The 18,646-nt window shown below is 43.4% G+C and overlaps 1 protein-coding gene across 10 annotated transcripts in view; it reads right to left on the reverse strand.

Annotated features, from left to right (window-relative positions):
* Positions 1 to 18,646, reverse strand: part of IL1RAP (interleukin 1 receptor accessory protein) — a 337,672-nt gene that overhangs the window by 162,894 nt on the left and 156,132 nt on the right. For 3 of the 10 annotated variants that reach the window (XM_068281203.1, XM_068281194.1, XM_068281204.1), the window contains exon 2: positions 14,797 to 14,909. The exons of the other annotated variants lie outside the window; for them this stretch is intronic. In XM_068281203.1, the coding sequence (XP_068137304.1) occupies positions 14,797 to 14,831 (35 nt within the window). In that variant the 5' untranslated portion in view covers positions 14,832 to 14,909. The remainder of the gene's footprint in view (positions 1 to 14,796; positions 14,910 to 18,646) is intronic. 10 annotated transcript variants of the gene reach the window in all.

Here is an 18,646-nt window from a genome sequence, read left to right on the forward strand (position 1 = left end):
GGTCTATCAGCAGTCTAGCAGTGTCCCTCTCTATTCTGGGGACGCAAGCAGCAGTGGTGCTTTTAAACAGGATCAGTTGCATCAGCTCATCTCCATAGATGGAGCGTAATAAACATTTTATTGTTTTTTCAACCAAACACGGACTTCACCGTGTATCCTTTCCACACGCACTGCACCTTCCAGGAACCTTCAGCCGCACGTTCTATCCCCACACACAGTGGCAGTTCAGAGTGCGGCTAACAGACCTGCACACACTGCCTCCAGGTACTACATTCAGCAAGACCCAGCGAGCGGCCATCTATGGAGATAAGCTGTCCTGTTTGAAAGTAGAGATGGGCCGAACGGTTCGCCTGCGAACGGTTCCAGGCGAACTTTGGGGGTTCGCGTTCGCCTGCATCAGGCGAACTTTTGCGGAAGTTCGATTCGCCCCATAATGCTGTATTGAGCAAAATTTTTACCCTCTATTTCACTGTCAGCAGACGTGTTATTGTCAAACACACTGCTTTCAGTGCTAGAGAACCCTACCTTCAAGCTAGGTCTTTTATACCATTTGACTCAGTTGTCTGCCTACACTAATTAGTTATGGGACAGCTGCTACACACTCTGCTAGGGAGATTTTAATTGGCCTCCTCCCTCCACCCTTCTACCCTTCTACCCTTCTACCCTTCTACCCTTCTACCTATTCCCTCCTCCCTCCTACCGGAGGGAGGAGGGTCTCTTCTGCCAGGGAATTATACTATTTTAAAAACCAGTATACATCATACCATAGCTGGGAATACATACATGAGTATACATCATACCATAGCTGGGGATACATACATGAGTATACATCATACCATAGGTGGGAATCGAACCCAGATCTCACTGTGTGGTGGGCACGTCACCCTAAGCACTGTACCACTACAGAAGTAAGTGAAGCTAGCCTAAAATTTAACATTTATGCCCAATGCAATAGAACCATTAGGTTGCTTAAAGGAGAACTGTAGTGAGAGGTATATGGAGGCTGCCATATTGATTTCCTTTTAAGCTATACCAGTTGCCTGGCAGCCCTGCTGATCTATTTGGCTGCAGTAATAATAATAATCCAAACATTTGTATAGTGCTTTTCTCCTGTCGGACTCAAAGCGCTCAAGAGCTGCAAGCCACAGGGACGCGCTCAAGAGGCCACCCTGCAGTGTTAGGGAGTCTTGCCTTGAACTCCTTACTGAATAGGTACTTGACCTAGCCAGGATTCAAACCCTGCTCTCCCATGTCAAAGGCAGAGCCCTTAACCAGTACACTATCCAGCCACTGTAGTGTGAATCACACCAGAAACAAGCATGCAGCTAATCTTGTCAGATCTTACAAAAATGTCAAACACCAGATCTGCTGCATGCTTGTTCAGGGTCTAGGGCTAAAAGTATTGGAGGCAGAGGATCTGCAGGATAGCCAGGTAACTGGTATTGCTTAAAAGGAAATCAATATGGTAGCCTCCATATACCTTTCACTACAGTTCTCCTTTAAAGGGAACCTTAACTGAGAATGATATGGATGTTTCCTGTAAACAATACCAGTTGCCTGGCAGTCCAGCTGATCTTTGTGACTGCAATAGTGGCTGAATCACACCCTGAAACAAGCATGCAGCTAATCCAGTCTGACTTCAGTCAGAGCACCTGATCTGCATGCTTGTTCAGGGGCTGTGGCTAAAAGTATTAGAGACACAGGATCAGCAGGCGATTCAGGCAACTGGTATTATTTTAAAGGGAAAAGTCCATATCCTTCTCCGTTTAGGTTCCCTTTAAGGATTTGTAACATAAAAGCCAACTCACATTGGCTGGGATTTGAACCTGGGTCTCACTGTATGGTGGACAAGCACACTAACCACTATACCAACTGAAGCTGGCCTGAAATTGCTGGCCTAAAATTTACTATTTATGCTCAATACAAGAGAAAAAGTAGACAAGACAAATAACACAAAAGAGAAGGCCATGTCTGGCTAAATATCTGTAAGCAGTGGCTGCATGGTGTAATGGATAAGGGCGCTGCCTCTGACAAAGGAGACCAGAGTTCAAATCTCAGCTCTGTCTGTTCAGTAAGCCAGCACCTATTCAGTAGGAGACCTTAGGCAAGTCTTCCTAACACTGCTACTGCCTATTAGTGTTGGGCGAACACCTAGATGTTCGGGTTCGCGAACGCTCGGGTTCGCGAACGTTCGCCGCGATGTTCGGGTGGGAACCCGAACTTCCGTGCTTTGTAAAGCTTCCTTACATGCTACATACCCCAAATTTGCAGGGTATGTGCACCTTGGGAGTGGGTACAAGAGGAAAAAAAAATTAGCAAAAAGAGCTTATAGTTTTTGAGAAAATCGATTTTAAAGTTTCAAAGGGAAAACTGTCTTTTAAATGCGGGAAATGTCTGTTTTCTTTGCACAGGTAACATGCTTTTTGTCGACATGCAGTCATAAATGTAATACATATAAGAGGTTCCAGGAAAAGGGACCGGTAACGCTAACCCAGCAGCAGCACACGTGATGGAACAGGAGGAGGGTGGCGCAGGAGGAGAAGGTCACGCTTTGAGACACAACAACCCAGGCCTTGCATGAGGACAAGAAGCGTGCGGATAGCAATTTGCATTTTGTCGCCATGCAGTCATAAATGTAATACAGATGAGAGGTTCAATAAACAGGGACCGGAAACGCTAACCCATCACAGATGTTCATTGTTCATGTTACTTGGTTGGGGTCCGGGAGTGTTGCGTAGTCGTTTCCAATCCAGGATTGATTCATTTTAATTTGAGTCAGACGGTCTGCATTTTCTGTGGAGAGGCGGATACGCCGATCTGTGACGATGCCTCCGGCAGCACTAAAACAGCGTTCCGACATAACGCTGGCTGCCGGGCAAGCCAGCACCTCTATTGCGTACATTGCCAGTTTGTGCCAGGTGTCTAGCTTCGATACCCAATAGTTGAAGGGTGCAGATGGATTGTTCAACACAGCTATGCCATCTGACATCATGTAGTCCTTGACCATCTTCTCCAGGTGATCGGTGTTGGAGGTGGATCTGCACGCTTGCTGTTCTGTGTGCTGCTGCATGGGTGTCAGAAAATTTTCCCACTCCAAGGACACTGCCGATACCATTCCCTTTTGGGCACTAGCTGCGGCTTGTGTTGTTTGCTGCCCTCCTGGTCGTCCTGGGTTTGCGGAAGTCAGTCTGTCGGCGTACAACTGGCTAGAGGAGGGGGAGGATGTCAATCTCCTCTTTAAAGTCTCCACAAGGGCCTGCTGGTATTCTTCCATTTTGACCTGTCGGACTCTTTCTTCAAGCAGTTTTGGAACATTGTGTTTGTACCGTGGATCCAGAAGGGTATATAAACCCAGCAATTGGTGTTGTCCAGAATGCGCACAATGCGTGGGTCACGTTCAATGCAGTCCTAGGCCGAAGAGGTCATAGCCTAGGGTCACAAAAACCTGTTTATTTGGGTTATTTCAATGGTAGTTATGGTGACGTACATAAATCTCAGCCATGGCCGTTAGCAACGTCTGAATTTCACGAAATGTCTCATGCAGGTAGAATACATATTGTTAGACTTGGATTCCAAAGATGGGGTCCCTACATCTCTGCAAACCAGAGTTACAGGGGTCCAAAATTGGTAAAATCCCCCATAGACTTTCATTGCCTCCCTATTTCACTTTCCAAAATCTCACATCTTTTCAAAGGGCAATGGCTCAGCAGTACCAAATTTTCTAGCATTGTAGGGACCCTTAGGGGGAACATGACTGGTGAGTTTCGGGCCCCTAGGCCAAAGAGGTCATAGCCTAGGGTCACAAAAACCTGTTTATTTGGGCTATTTCAATGGTAGTGATGGTGACGTACATAAATCTCAGCTATGGCCGTTAGCAACGTCTGAATTTTACGAAATGTCTCATGCAGGTAGAAGACATATTGTTAGACTTGGATTCCAAAGATGGGGTCCCTACATCTCTGCAAACCAGAGTTACAGGGGTCCAAAATTGGTAAAATCCCCCATAGGCTTTCATTGGGCCTACTATTTACCGTTCCAAAATCTCACACCATTTCAAAGGGCAATGGCTCAGCAGTGGCAAAACTCACCAGTCATGATCCCCCTAAGGGTCCCTACAATGCTAGAAAATTTGGTACTGCTGAGCCATTGCCCTTTGAAAAGATGTGAGATTTTGGAAAGTGAAATAGGGAGGCAATGAAAGTCTATGGGGGATTTTACCAATTTTGGACCCCTGTAACTCTGGTTTGCAGAGATGTAGGGACCCCATCTTTGGAATCCAAGTCTAACAATATGTCTTCTACTTGCATGAGACATTTCGTGAAATTCAGACGTTGCTAACGGCCATGGCTGAGATTTATGTACGTCACCATAACTACCATTGAAATAACCCAAATAAACAGGTTTTTGTGACCCTAGGCTATGACCTCTTCGGCCTAGGGGCCCGAAACTCACCAGTCATGTTCCCCCTAAGGGTCCCCACAATGCTAGAAAATTTGCCACTGCTGATCAATTGCCCTTTGAAAAGATGTGAGATTTTGGAACTGTAAATAGGAGGCCCAATGAAAGCCTATGGGGGATTTTACCAATTTTGGACCCCTGTAACTCTGGTTTGCAGAGATGTAGGGACCCCATCTTTGGAATCCAAGTCTAACAATATGTCTTCTACCTGCATGAGACATTTCGTGAAATTCGGATGTTGCTAACGGCCATGGCTGAGATTTATGTATGTCACCATCACTACCATTGAAATAGCCCAAATAAACAGGTTTTTGTGACCCTAGGCTATGACCTCTTCGGCCTAGGACTGCATTGAACGCGACCCACGCATTGTGCGCATTCTGGACAACACCAATTACTGGGTTTATACCCTTCTGGATCCACGGTACAAACACAATGTTCCAAAACTGCTTGAAGAAAGAGTCCGACAGGTCAAAATGGAAGAATACCAGCAGGCCCTTGTGGAGACTTTAAAGAGGAGATTGACATCCTCCCCCTCCTCTAGCCAGTTGTTCGCCGACAGACTGACTTCCGCAAACCCAGGACGACCAGGAGGGCAGCAAACAACACAAGCCGCAGCTAGTGCCCAAAAGGGAATGGTATCGGCAGTGTCCCTGGAGTGGGAAAATTTTCTGACACCCATGCAGCAGCACACAGAACAGCAAGCGTGCAGATCCACCTCCAACACCGATCGCCTGGAGAAGATGGTCAAGGACTACATGATGTCAGATGGCATAGCTGTGTTGAACAATCCATCTGCACCCTTCAACTATTGGGTATCGAAGCTAGACACCTGGCACAAACTGGCAATGTACGCAATAGAGGTGCTGGCTTGCCCGGCAGCCAGCGTTACAGTGGAGGAAATAAATATTTGACCCCTCACTGATTTTGTAAGTTTGTCCAATGACAAAGAAATGAAAAGTCTCAGAACAGTATCATTTCAAGGGTAGGTTTATTTTAACAGTGGCAGATAGCACATCAAAAGGAAAATCGAAAAAAAATAACCTTAAATAAAAGATAGCAACTGATTTGCATTTCATTGAGTGAAATATGTTTTTGAACCCTCTAACAATAAAAGACTTAATACTTAGTGGAAAAACCCTTGTTTGCAAGCACAGAGGTCAAACGTTTCTTGTAATTGATGACCAAGTTTGCACACATTTTAGGAGGAATGTTGGTCCACTCCTCTTTGCAGATCATCTCTAAATCCCTAAGGTTTCGAGGCTGTCTCTGTGCAACTCTGAGCTTGAGCTCCCTCCATAGGTTTTCTATTGGATTAAGGTCCGGAGACTGACTAGGCCACTCCATGACCTTAATGTGCTTCTTCTTGAGCCACTCCTTTGTTGCCTTTGCTGTATGTTTTGGGTCATTGTCGTGCTGGAACACCCATCCACGACCCATTTTCAGTTTCCTGGCAGAGGGAAGGAGGTTGTCGTTCAGGATTTCACGATACATGGCTCTGTCCATTTTCCCGTTAATGTGATTAAGTTGTCCTGTGACCTTAGCAGAAAAACACCCCCAAAGCAAAATGTTTCCACCCCCATGCTTGACAGTGGGGACGGTGTTTTGGGGGTCATAGGCAGCATTTTTCTTCCTCCAAACACAGCGAGTTGAGTTAATGCCAAAGAGCTCTATTTTGGTCTCATCAGACCACAGCACCTTCTCCCAGTCACTCACAGAATCATTCAGGTGTTCATTGGCAAACTTCAGACGGGCCTGCATATGTGCCTTCTTGAGCAGGGGGACCTTGCGAGCCCTGCAGGATTTTAATCCATTGCGGTGTAATGTGTTTCCAATGGTTTTCTTGGTGACTGTGGTCCCTGCTAATTGGAGGTCATTCACTAACTCCTCCCGTGTAGTTCTAGGATGCTTTTTCACCTTTCTCAGAACCATTGACACCCCACGAGGTGAGATCCTGTGTGGAGCCCCAGAGAGAGGTCGATTGATGATCATTTTGTGCTCCTTCCATTTTCAAACAATCGCACCAACAGTTGTCACCTTCTCTCCCAGCTTCTTGCTAATGGTTTTGTAGCCCATTCCAGCCTTGTGCAGGTCTACGATTTTGTCTCTGACATCCTTGGACAGCTCTTTGGTCTTTCCCATGTTGGAGAGTTTGGAGTGTGCTTGATTGATTGATTCTGTGGACAGGTGTCTTTTATACAGGTGACTAGTTAAGGCAGGTGTCCTTAATGAGGGTGACTAATTGAGTAGAAGTGTCTAACCACTCTGTGGGAGCCAGAACTCTTAATGGTTGGTAGGGGTTCAAAAACTTATTTCACTCAATGAAATGCAAATCAGTTGCTATCTTTTATTTAAGGTTATTTTTTCGATTTTCCTTTTGATGTGCTATCTGCCACTGTTAAAATAAACCTACCATTGAAATGATACTGTTCTGAGACTTTTCATTTCTTTGTCATTGGACAAACTTACAAAATCAGTGAGGGGTCAAATAATTATTTCCTCCACTGTATGTCGGAACGCTGTTTCAGTGCTGCCGGAGGCATTGTCACAGATCGGCGTATCCGCCTCTCCACAGAAAATGCAGACCGTCTGACTCAAATTAAAATGAATCAATCCTGGATTGGAAACGACTACGCAACACTCCCGGACCCCAACCAAGTAACATGAACAATGAACATCTGTGATGGGTTAGCGTTTCCGGTCCCTGTTTATTGAACCTCTCATCTGTATTACATTTATGACTGCATGGCGACAAAACGCAAATTGCTATCCGCACGCTTCTTGTCCTCATGCAAGGGCTGGGTTGTTGTGTCTCAAAGCGTGGCCTTCTCCTCCTGCGCCACCCTCCTCCTGTTCCATCACGTGTGCTGCTGCTGGGTTAGCGTTACCGGTCCCTTTTCCTGGAACCTCTTATATGTATTACATTTATGACTGCATGCCGACAAAAAGCATGTTACCTGTGCAAAGAAAACAGACATTTCCCGCATTTAAAAGACAGTTTTCCCTTTGAAACTTTAAAATCGATTTTCTCAAAAACTATAAGCTCTTTTTGCTAAAAAAATTTTCCTCTTGTACCCACTCCCAAGGTGCATATACCCTGTACATTTGGGGTATGTAGCATATGAGGAGGCTTTACAAAGCACGAAAGTTCGGGTCCCCATTGACTTCCATTATGTTCGGAGTTCGGCTCGAACACCCGAACATCGCGGCCATGTTCGGCCCGAACCCGAACATCTAGATGTTCGCCCAACACTACACGTGACCCGTTCGGCCAATCACAGCGCTAGCCGAACGTTCAGGTAACGTTCGGCCATGCGCTCTTAGTTCGGCCATATGGCCGAACAGTTTGGCCGAACACCATCAGGTGTTCGGCCGAACATCACCCGAACAGGGTGATGTTCTGCAGAACCCGAACAGTGGCGAACATTGTTCGCCCAACACTACTGCCTATAGAGCATGCCCTAGTGGCTGCAGCTCTGGTCCTGAGTCCGCCAGGAGAAAAGTGTGATATAAATGTTATTTGTCTTGTCTACTTTTTCTCTTGTATTGAGCATAAATAGTAAATTTTAGGCCAGCAATTTCAGGCCAGCTTCAGTTGGTATAGTGGTTAGTGTGCTTGTCCACCATACAGTGAGGCCCAGGTTCAAATCCCAGCCAATGTGAATTGGCTTTTATGCTACAAATCCTTAAAGGGAACCTAAACGGAGAAGGATATGGATTTTTCCTTTTAAAATAATATCAGTTGCCTGAATCGCCTGCTGATCCTGTGTCTCTAATACTTTTAGCCACAGCCCCTGAACAAGCATGCAGATCAGGTGCTCTGACTGAAGTCAGACTGGATTAGCTGCATGCTTGTTTCAGGGTGTGATTCAGCCACTATTGCAGTCACAAAGATCAGCTGGACTGCCAGGCAACTGGTATTGTTTACAGGAAACATCCATATCATTCTCAGTTAAGGTTCCCTTTAAAGGAGAACTGTAGTGAAAGGTATATGGAGGCTACCATATTGATTTCCTTTTAAGCAATACCAGTTACCTGGCTATCCTGCAGATCCTCTGCCTCCAATACTTTTAGCCCTAGACCCTGAACAAGCATGCAGCAGATCGGGTGTTTGACATTTTTGTAAGATCTGACAAGATTAGCTGCATGCTTGTTTCTGGTGTGATTCACACTACAGTGGCTGGATAGTGTACTGGTTAAGGGCTCTGCCTTTGACATGGGAGACCAGGGTTTGAATCCTGGCTAGGTCAAGTACCTATTCAGTAAGGAGTTCAAGGCAAGACTCCCTAACACTGCAGGGTGGCCTCTTGAGTGCGTCCCTGTGGCTTGCAGCTCTTGAGCGCTTTGGTCCGACAGGAGAAAAGCACAATACAAATGTTTGGATTATTATTATTACTGCAGCCAAATAGATCAGCAGGGCTGCCAGGCAACTGGTATAGCTTAAAAGGAAATCAATATGGCAGCCTCCATATACCTCTCACTACAGTTCTCCTTTAAGAAACCTAATGGTTCTATTGCATTGAGCATAAATGTTAAATTTTAGGCTAGCTTCACTTACTTTTGTAGTGGTACAGTGCTTAGGGTGACGTGTCCACCACACAGTGAGATCTGGGTTCGATTCCCAGCTATGGTATGATGTATACTCATGTATGTATTCCCAGCTATGGTATGATGTACCAGCTATGGTATGATGTATACTGGTTTTTAAAATAGTATAATTCCCTGGCAGAAGAGACCCTCCTCCCTCCGGTAGGAGGGAGGAGGGAATAGGTAGAAGGGTAGAAGGGAGGTGGGAGGAGGGAAATTAAAATTTCCCTAGCAGAGTGTGTAGCAGCTGTCCCATAACTAATTAGTGTAGGTAGGCAAATGGTATAAAGGACCTTGCTTGGAGGTGGGTGGGTGGGTCCTCTAGCAGTGATGTGTATTTCACTGAATTAGGTGGGGCTCCAGGTATTAGAGCTTTTGAAACATGTTTTCTATCATTTTTCCAGTTGATAGAATTTTTTAAAACTTTGAAAGTTCACCTCCCCATTGAAGTCTATTGCGGTTCGCGAACTTTTTCGCGAACCGAACCTTTCGCGGAAGTTCGCGAACCTAAAATCGGAGGTTCAGCCCATCTCTATTTGAAAGGTGAGATAATTTTCCTGCAGGCTTGCCAGAGACAACTGCTACCTTTCTGAGTGCGCTTACATCCACACGCATATCTGTGTTTCCACATCCATCTAACGGCGTTTTAGTACAACCGCCTAAGTCTATAGGCATTTTTGTCTACCTATAATCCTGTGCTACAGACGTGGAAAGGTGTTTAGTACAAAATTTGTGTCATTGCCAACTTTCTACTTGGCTTGAAACATGCAAATTATTCCAAGTTGATGCAGAATTATGCAAATGTTACTGCAAATCTCTGCAGCTTGAAAATGGACCCAATGTGTCCACTGCAAGATTTGATTAGTCGATTGAGAGATTTTAATAATTAGTATAAGTCTGTATCATAATAATTAGCATAATGCTCAATCTGCACAGTTAACTACAACATTACTAAAAAAAACAACTATCAACTCCTGAATGTTCCAAGATGGATATAAACAGAGGGTTAACTTAAAAAAACGCTGTAAGGCTCCTTGCACACGGCATGCGATTCCGATTCAATTTTTTAATCGGTTTTTACATCCAAGTCCGACTTTTAATCTTTACTTCATGCTGCGTTTTTGACTCCGTTTTTCTGTTGATTGCATTCAGGGAAAATCGGAATTGCAAACTGGTTTTGCAGTGTGCAGGGAGCCTTATGCTGGGAATACACCATACAATTTTCTGTTAAGCCCAATCTAAACGATACGATTCTTTGTACGATTCAATTACAATTCTATTTATGATCCGATTAAATCCGGCATGTCTGATCGGGATTCGATTCGATTCAATTCGATTTGCCATTGTTTTGCAATGGCAAATCGAATTGAATCGAAATATCGGAAAGATCGGACATGTTGGATTTAATCGGATCGTAAATAGAATCGTAATCGAATTGTACAAAGAATCGTATCGTGTAGATTGGGCTTTAGATTCTTCTGTTAGATTTTCTGTTAGAATGCATAATTAGATTATTTTCTGTAGAGACTGGTCATTATCTCTGGTGCATTGTCTTCTGGTTATCTCCTGCTGAGTAGAACAATACCTAATTGCTAGACAGATAGACGGTTGGATAGATAATTTCCAGGATGTTGGAATTTATCTATCTGGCAGGTAAATCTTAAGCCCGATCTACTTGATATGATTCTTTATATAATTCGATTACGATTCTATTTACGATCTGATTAAATCCAACATGTCCGATCGGGATTCGATTTGAATCAATTCGATTTGCCATTGTTTTGCAATGGCAAATCGATTGAATCAAATCCCGATCGGCATGTTGGATTTAATCGGATCGTAAATAGAATCGTAATCGAATTGTACAAAGAATCGTATCGTGTAGATTGGGCTTTAGATTCTTCTGTTAGATTTTCTGTTAGAATGCATAATTAGATTATTTTCTGTAGAGACTGGTCATTATCTCTGGTGCATTGTCTTCTGGTTATCTCCTGCTGAGTAGAACAATACCTAATTGCTAGACAGATAGACGGTTGGATAGATAATTTCCAGGATGTTGGAATTTATCTATCTGGCAGGTAAATCTTAAGCCCGATCTACTTGATATGATTCTTTATATAATTCGATTACGATTCTATTTACGATCTGATTAAATCCAACATGTCCGATCGGGATTCGATTTGAATCAATTCGATTTGCCATTGTTTTGCAATGGCAAATCGATTGAATCAAATCCCGATCGGCATGTTGGATTTAATCGGATCGTAAATAGAATCGTAATTGAATCGTATAAAGAATCGTATCATGTAGATTGGGCTTTACAGAGAATCTTACAGAAAATTGTATTGTGTATTCCCAGCATAAGTGAGAGGAATATCAAAGGTACCCTTGCTGATGCTGACATAGTGATAAGTATGCAGTTCTGACTCAATTCTGGATGCGCTGGCTGCAGTCTTGTTTCAGGTGCGTGACTCACACTTAACTGAACCCAAAAGAAAAATAAAACTATCCAGTTGGTATTTGTACTGTGCTCCTGCCATGAGTATCACTCAATTCCTGATTCTTATGTCTGCTGTGCAAGGTTGAGCTTATATGTTAGACAAGAAGTGTCCAAGTGAGCTAAATACTGAACATATTAAATTAAAGCATATGCACATGGTAAAATTAGAGCCTGCAATATTATTGGCATACAGAGATAGAGAAAAGGCAGAGTGGATAATCATTGATACAAAAGATGGATAATTTGGAGCAACAAAAACAGGTAGGCAGTTGACAAAATTTTTTCAATGAATGTCACATACAGTATTTAAGGCCACCTGATCTTTGATAAGCACCAATCCAATCCCTCACTGGCGTAACAATAGGGGATGCGACCATTGCCGTCATGGGGGAGCCCGGGGCCCCCCTAGGGCCCGCTCAGAGACTTTTGGGGGGGCAGGAGGGATAACAGCATAAGAGGAGAGTGTGGCAGATCGGTGGGGAGGGGGGACATTCTCCCCCCTCCCTCACCTCGGGCTCTCCTCTCAGCGCTCCCCTCCTGCAATCATTGGTGGCAGCAGCAGTGGCAGCAGGCAGAACACATTACCTCCTTCTCGCTGGAGGTCTTCCGTTCTCTAAGAGCTTCATGCAACTTCCTGTGTAAACAGGAAGTTACTTTTAGAGAACGGAAGACCTCCAGCGAGGAGGTAATGTGTTCAGCCTGCCGCCGCTGCTGCTGCCACCATTGATTGCTGGAGGGGGAGCGCTGAGAGGAGAGCCCGAAATGAGCTCCCCATCGATCTGCCACACTCTCCTCTTATGCTGCGGGTCCTCCTGCCCCCCTAAAAGTCCCTGAGCGGGCCCTGGGGGTGGGGGCAGATTTTTTTTTTTGCAGGGGGGCCTGGGGATTTCTAGGTACGCCCCTGCAATCCCTTATCCTCCTCGAATAAAAACCCTTCCTAAACTGCACTGACAGATTACCTTGAGCAACAACATCCCGCTGGGCATCGAGGTTCTAATACACAATTTAACTGATCAGTTTTTGAGTTATTCTCAGTTGTGCTAACCAGTAGATTTCATGCAAGACAATATCCATCACTGTGGAAGTCTTCAGGTTGCAGAGCCATTCCTTATAGGACTACTTTTGCTTCTCTTGCTCTTGTGACTTAGTTAAAAGCAAGACAGGATGCCCAGATACATCCACCTTACTAAAAAAAAGAAGTTAAAGAGAACCCGAAGTGTGTTTAAAGAATGTTATCTGCATACAGAGGCTGGATCTGCCTATAAAGCCCAGCCTCTGTTGCTATCCCAAACCCCACTAAGGTCCCCCTGCACTCTGCAATCCCTCATAAATCCCAGCCATGCTGTGAGGCTGTGTTTACATCTGTAGTGTCAGTCTCAGCTGCTCCCCCGCCTCCTGCATAGCTCCGGTCCCTGCCCCCGTCCCTTCCCTCCAATCAGCAGGGAAGGAAGGGATGCAGGCGGGGACTGGAGTTCTGCAGGAGGCGGGGGTGCAGCTGAGACTGACACTATAGAGATAAACACAGCCAGCTCTGACAAGCTGTTTGTCAGCAGCGTGGCTGTGATTTATGAGGGATTGCAGAGTGCAGGGGGACCTTAGGGGGGTTTGGGATAGCAACAGAGGCTGGGCTGTATAGGCAGATCCAACCTCTGTATGCAGATAATATTCTTCAAACCCACCTCAGGTTCTCTTTAAACTGAATTTCATTATACTAGTGTTGGGACATTCATGTAATCGAGCATGGAAATAACTTTTCATACATCCACTCATGTACACAAACTCTCCTGCCTCAGTTTAGACATAGAAATGATGGTGCTTGAAAAAAGTAATTGCATTACCCCTACAAAAAGGGGGTTCCTTTATTTCACACACAAAAAGTAAAAAAAAGCAAATATTGGCAAATCAATTCTACTGCGATCAGTGATCATATAATGTATATAATAGCAAAAGCATTGTCTGCCAATCCCTTGTGCAAGAATTGCTATCAAACCTTTATCGGCACAAATCTATGGGGAAGCAATGAAAATCAGAGATGGATCAGAGATGTCTAGTCTGAGTCAGGGAGTTTGGAGTCAGGTGCAATTACCGGACAGTTGGAGTTGGAGTCATGGATGAATTGTATTCCAACTTTAACAATACTCTCTCTTATTGGCAGGTGTAGGCTTGAATGACCAATAGGGTAATGCATCTGCATCTTAGACAATAGTTATTGGTTCTAAAAGCAGGAACCAACATAAAGTTTTCAAATTGCTGTGTTTTGGCAGTGATGAAATACCTTGTATGTTCTATTTATGCAATGAACAATGGAATTACTTTATAATATTGAAAACAGAGGCGTCGGAGTCAGTGTCTGAGGTGCAATAAATGGAAGAGTCTAAGGATTTATGTACCACCTTCCACAGCCCTAGTTGGGACTAAATCTTGCTGTAAGAACAGGGCTCGTAGTATTTTAGCCCTGAAGAGTTTGCTTCTGCTAAGAGAATAGGAAGAAGACCTGACAGGGAATGGGTGGGAGATTAGGAAAGGTAAGTTTAAAGCAAAGCTTAGTTCCCAGTTTCTGGAAATAGACTATTTGTGCTGCGCATACTTTTACAAGATGAAGAACTAAGTAACACCTCACAAATGACAAAAGTATACTATTTGCACAAGGCTGTTGGGGAGCATCTAAAACAACTCCTTCCTGTTCCTGTTTATCACATGACAGCAAAATGCTGTCATCCTATAGACATGGCTCCTCCCACTACCCTGATAAGATTATTGTGGCAGCAGGGAATGTATCTGACATTACTGCAATGCCACAGACTCAAAGCTGTGCTAACATTTAATTAGCATTATGACAAGTACATACATGTCCTGTATAGCAAGTGTTTAATTATAGACTAATAACTGTAATTCTTTACATTAGAATAATTAATTTTACAGAACTATGTGCCTGCTCCCTAGTTTCAATTCATGTAAATTATTCTTTTGCAAATAGATGTGTAATAGTTAAAGAAAGAACTCAACATGACTACTATAGACAAATGTGACCACTGTCTGGAATAATGGTTTCACTCAGTGTAGCCATATAATTTTTTACTGACCGGTTGACAAAAACTAGATTCTATCAACAGTTAATTTCAGTTAAAAATGTACAGTCCATACCAAACTTAAAAGCTATGAACAGTCACAAACTGTAGAATGCAGCCTGAGCACAATGGCCTCAATTCATTAAGATTATGCTGGAGATAATAAGGCAAGAGAAAACTTACCACCACACAGTGAGATAGTTATCTTGTCTCTTCATTCCTTAAGTTACCTCCTCTGTAGTTTCTCACGCAGTTAATTAACAGCCTGTCTTTGGCCTCAATTCACTAAGATCATGCTGGAGATAATAAGGCAAGAGAAAACTTACCACCACACAGTGAGAGAGTTATCTTATCTCTGGATTCCTTAAATTACCTCCTCTGTAGTTAAGGTACCTCCTCTGTAGTTATTTTCACATGCAGTTAATTAACAGCCGGGCTTTAATTTTTGAATTCTGGAGTTACTTTAAGGATTGAAGAGTTAACTTAAAGACAGAAGAGTTAACTTTAGGTTTGCCTGAGGTAAAATGTTTCCTGAATACTACATGCCTCATCACCATGGTGATAACTCTAGAAACGTTATTAAAGACAGGAGATAAGCTTAGTGAATTAAGGCCAATGAGTTTAATATTAAAGTTCATACAAACAGCTCAAAATGAAATAAATGTTTGGGCGGGGGGTGGGGGGGGGGTAGTGGATGAAATGAGCAGAAGTAACTGTTACATGTATGGCTATCTCAAGACAGAAAAGTGTTTTTGTAATCTTTGAGGGTAGGAACACACTAGGCAGAAATGCTAGCATTGTGGAAAACGCAAGTATTTTTTTGCCTCTAATGAAAGTCTATGGGCCGCATGCAAAACACATATATATGCGCTATACCACTGTGCATTTTTGAAAACACACAACTAGCTGCATCATTTTCAAAAACGCATGTAAAACGCACATAGGCTATCTCAAACAAAGGAGATGCAGAGGAATGTGTTTTACATGTGTTTTTGATATGTGTGTTTTTTATATGATACAGTATTTTATTCCATTCATTAGGAAAAGTAACCAAAAAAAACAACACCAAATGCAAAATGCACAAAAAATGCAAATGCAAAACACACCAAAAAGTAAACAGCGCAGACAACACAGTGTTCTTCTAGCTTTAAACTTCTTTTCTACAACAGTAAATGTATTCCTAATAAGAGGAAACAAATGAAAAATGTACACATTTTCTTTAATATCCAACAGATTTCTAACCTGCTTTGGGAGTTTGTATATGCTCAGAAATTCAGAGCAAGCCAAACAGTTGGAAAGCTCCCACAGACATGGGGGAATTGTGGGATTGTTGGAACGGGAACGAGGAGATCTATTGTATTTGGAACTACCTGGCTGCCATTCACAACATCTGTCCAAATCCATCTGTGCATCCTATGTGAAGGAAATATATTTATAGAGCCCAAGAAAGTTCCAGCTATGGCGTGAACGATTAAATCCAATGCATCTCTTGAAAAAAAAAAACTCCTTTAAAGGGTGTATTTCATGTAAATATAGATTTAGAATGTATTTAATAGAGGAGCCCTTTAGTCCTCAGAATAAATGCTGCACAAAACATGTAATCAAGCGTAAGGATTTCAGAAAGCACTGCCAGAAATGAATAGGGGTAAGCACACATGACAATTTCCATCCTGCAGAGCGAAATTACAAGGTGCAGGAAAGGGTGAAATGGGCTGGCATGGGGGAACAAAGTACATAGGGAATTCAACTGAGAACATGTCCAAACAGACAAATGAATGCTCCAGTCATATTCAGAACATGTGCAGATTTAGAATGAATAGCAAAGTATTACTCGTAATTATACAATTATTATGGATTTAAATGAGGTGTCCAAACATCTCAGACCTCACGCATCAAGCCTAGTGCTTCTCTCCAATGGTCTTCAGAATTCAGAACACTTGCACTGAACATGACCAATATCTCACATCTGCAAATGCAACCACCTTTCAAATTTCCCAAAAAGCAAGCATAATATGCTCTGAATGAGCACATGCACTGTACTCTACCTGAGCTTCCTGATTGGATTTTCATTGGTAATGTGAGGAACCTATTGCACGTCTCCAGATAACTAAAAGCAGAAAAGATGCAGGGCCGCTGCTAGCTACAAGCAAGGCAATTGGCGGATTGGGGCCTCACCTACTGCAGGGGCCTGCTGGGTTGCCGTGTCTGTGCTCTGTCATCACTCAGAGACTGGGTGATGGCAGGGCCAGAAATAGTGAAGAGGCGGCACACAAAAGGCTTGCTAATTAAAGCATGTATTAATAGTGGAGCAACACTACTAGTTACGAACCATCACGGTTCTTCATCAGGTGTACTGGGTGATGGCAGGGCGCAAGAAAATCACAGGGCAGCCCAGCACAAGAGTCGCTGTATCAGACCTCAAGGTCAGCAAATACTGTAGAAGCGGCACTCAATAACCACAAGGACTTCAGATGCCGATGACACTAGCCACTTCCTGCATTTGAGGTGTCACATGGTCACTGTGTGCCTCTCTCTCCAGTAGCGATCTTGAGGTCTGATACAGTGAGCAATGAAGGGGGGGGGGGGGGGAGACTACCTACACTGGAGGACACCTTTGGCTGCCTGGAGGGGTGCCTAAATGGGCACGCACATTTAACTTCCTATTGAGCAGCTACCTATACTGGGGGACAATTTTGACTGCATAAGTTTGCCATATTTTATATGTAGGGTAACTTTGTAGCATTTCATGTGTGGGGTAACGTGCCGTATTTCACATTTGTTGTAACGTTGTGCTGCATTTTCCTTATGTGAGGTAATGTTTATTGCATTTTCATATGTGGCATGCATCATGTTTACTGCAATTCTCATGTGGGGTAATATTTGTTGCATTTCATATGCAGCATAAAAGTTTACTGCATTTCACATCGGCTAAAATGTTTGCTGCATTTCTTATGGAGAGCATAATGTTTGCTGCATTTTATAAGGGTTGCAATGTCTGCATTTCTTATGTGGGGTAATACCCACTGCATTTATTCTTAGATGGTCATTGTGGCTGCATTTGGTACATTGGGGCATATGTTGCAATTTTTTACATTTTGGTGGCACATGACTACTAAATGGTATGCTAGTACGTGAACACAAAAAAAACCAATAGGCTGAAAGTGACAAAGACAATTATGCTCTTCATAAATGTATTTGTATATATGTACTGTATGTCAAGGATTTCAGGGAAATTACTTGTCATGATATACTTTATAGCGTACAGCATCTGGGGCAAACAAACAGATATACACAACATGCACATGGGGGGGGGGGGGGGAGAAAAAGGAAAAAAAAAAAAGAGTTGGCATAGAGGCATGTTGAGACTCACTTGTATCAAACCAGTAAAATCCACATTCCAGGCAGTTATTGCTAGTCCTGGAGATTAGGAAAGTGGGTATTGTATTTGGGGTGTATGGTAGACTTTAGACGAGTGGTAGTAAAGTTACATCAGGGTAATAATGATCAGGGTTAAGGCGGCTATACACTAAGAGAATGGCTACCAGTTTCAAGCATCAGATAAATCCCTACTATACCAAATCTAATCTGGGTGGGTTTGAATCCTTATATACACCGTGTAAAGATTGTCAACAGATTTAACCTTGAAAATCTGTGGAGCTGCGCACTGCATGCTGGATCCCCTAGATCCCCCCCACCTATGTGCTCCCACCTCAGGCAGTGCATAATGCCTGGCATATATGAAGGGCCTCTAGTGTTCGGCCTCTATGGTCTATCCCGTGTTACAGGCGATGGAGAATAGAGCCATGGAGAGGCAGCCAGGGCAGCGATGCAGAGAAGACACGTGTCAGCCGACACGTGAGTGCAAGCTCTGATGGTAACATGCTGTACATTGGTCAACTCAAAATCAAATGCTGCTACTGCTATGCTCCTGATCGCCCGCTAATGATTGAGAGATATCTTCCATCTGGTGCAATCAACTAATTTGAAGGATTTTGGACAAAAATCGATCGGGCATGGTTTGTGGCCAAGATTT

This window comes from Hyperolius riggenbachi, chromosome 4 (genome assembly GCF_040937935.1).
Source record: "Hyperolius riggenbachi isolate aHypRig1 chromosome 4, aHypRig1.pri, whole genome shotgun sequence".
NCBI classification, from domain to species: Eukaryota; Metazoa; Chordata; class Amphibia; order Anura; family Hyperoliidae; genus Hyperolius; species Hyperolius riggenbachi.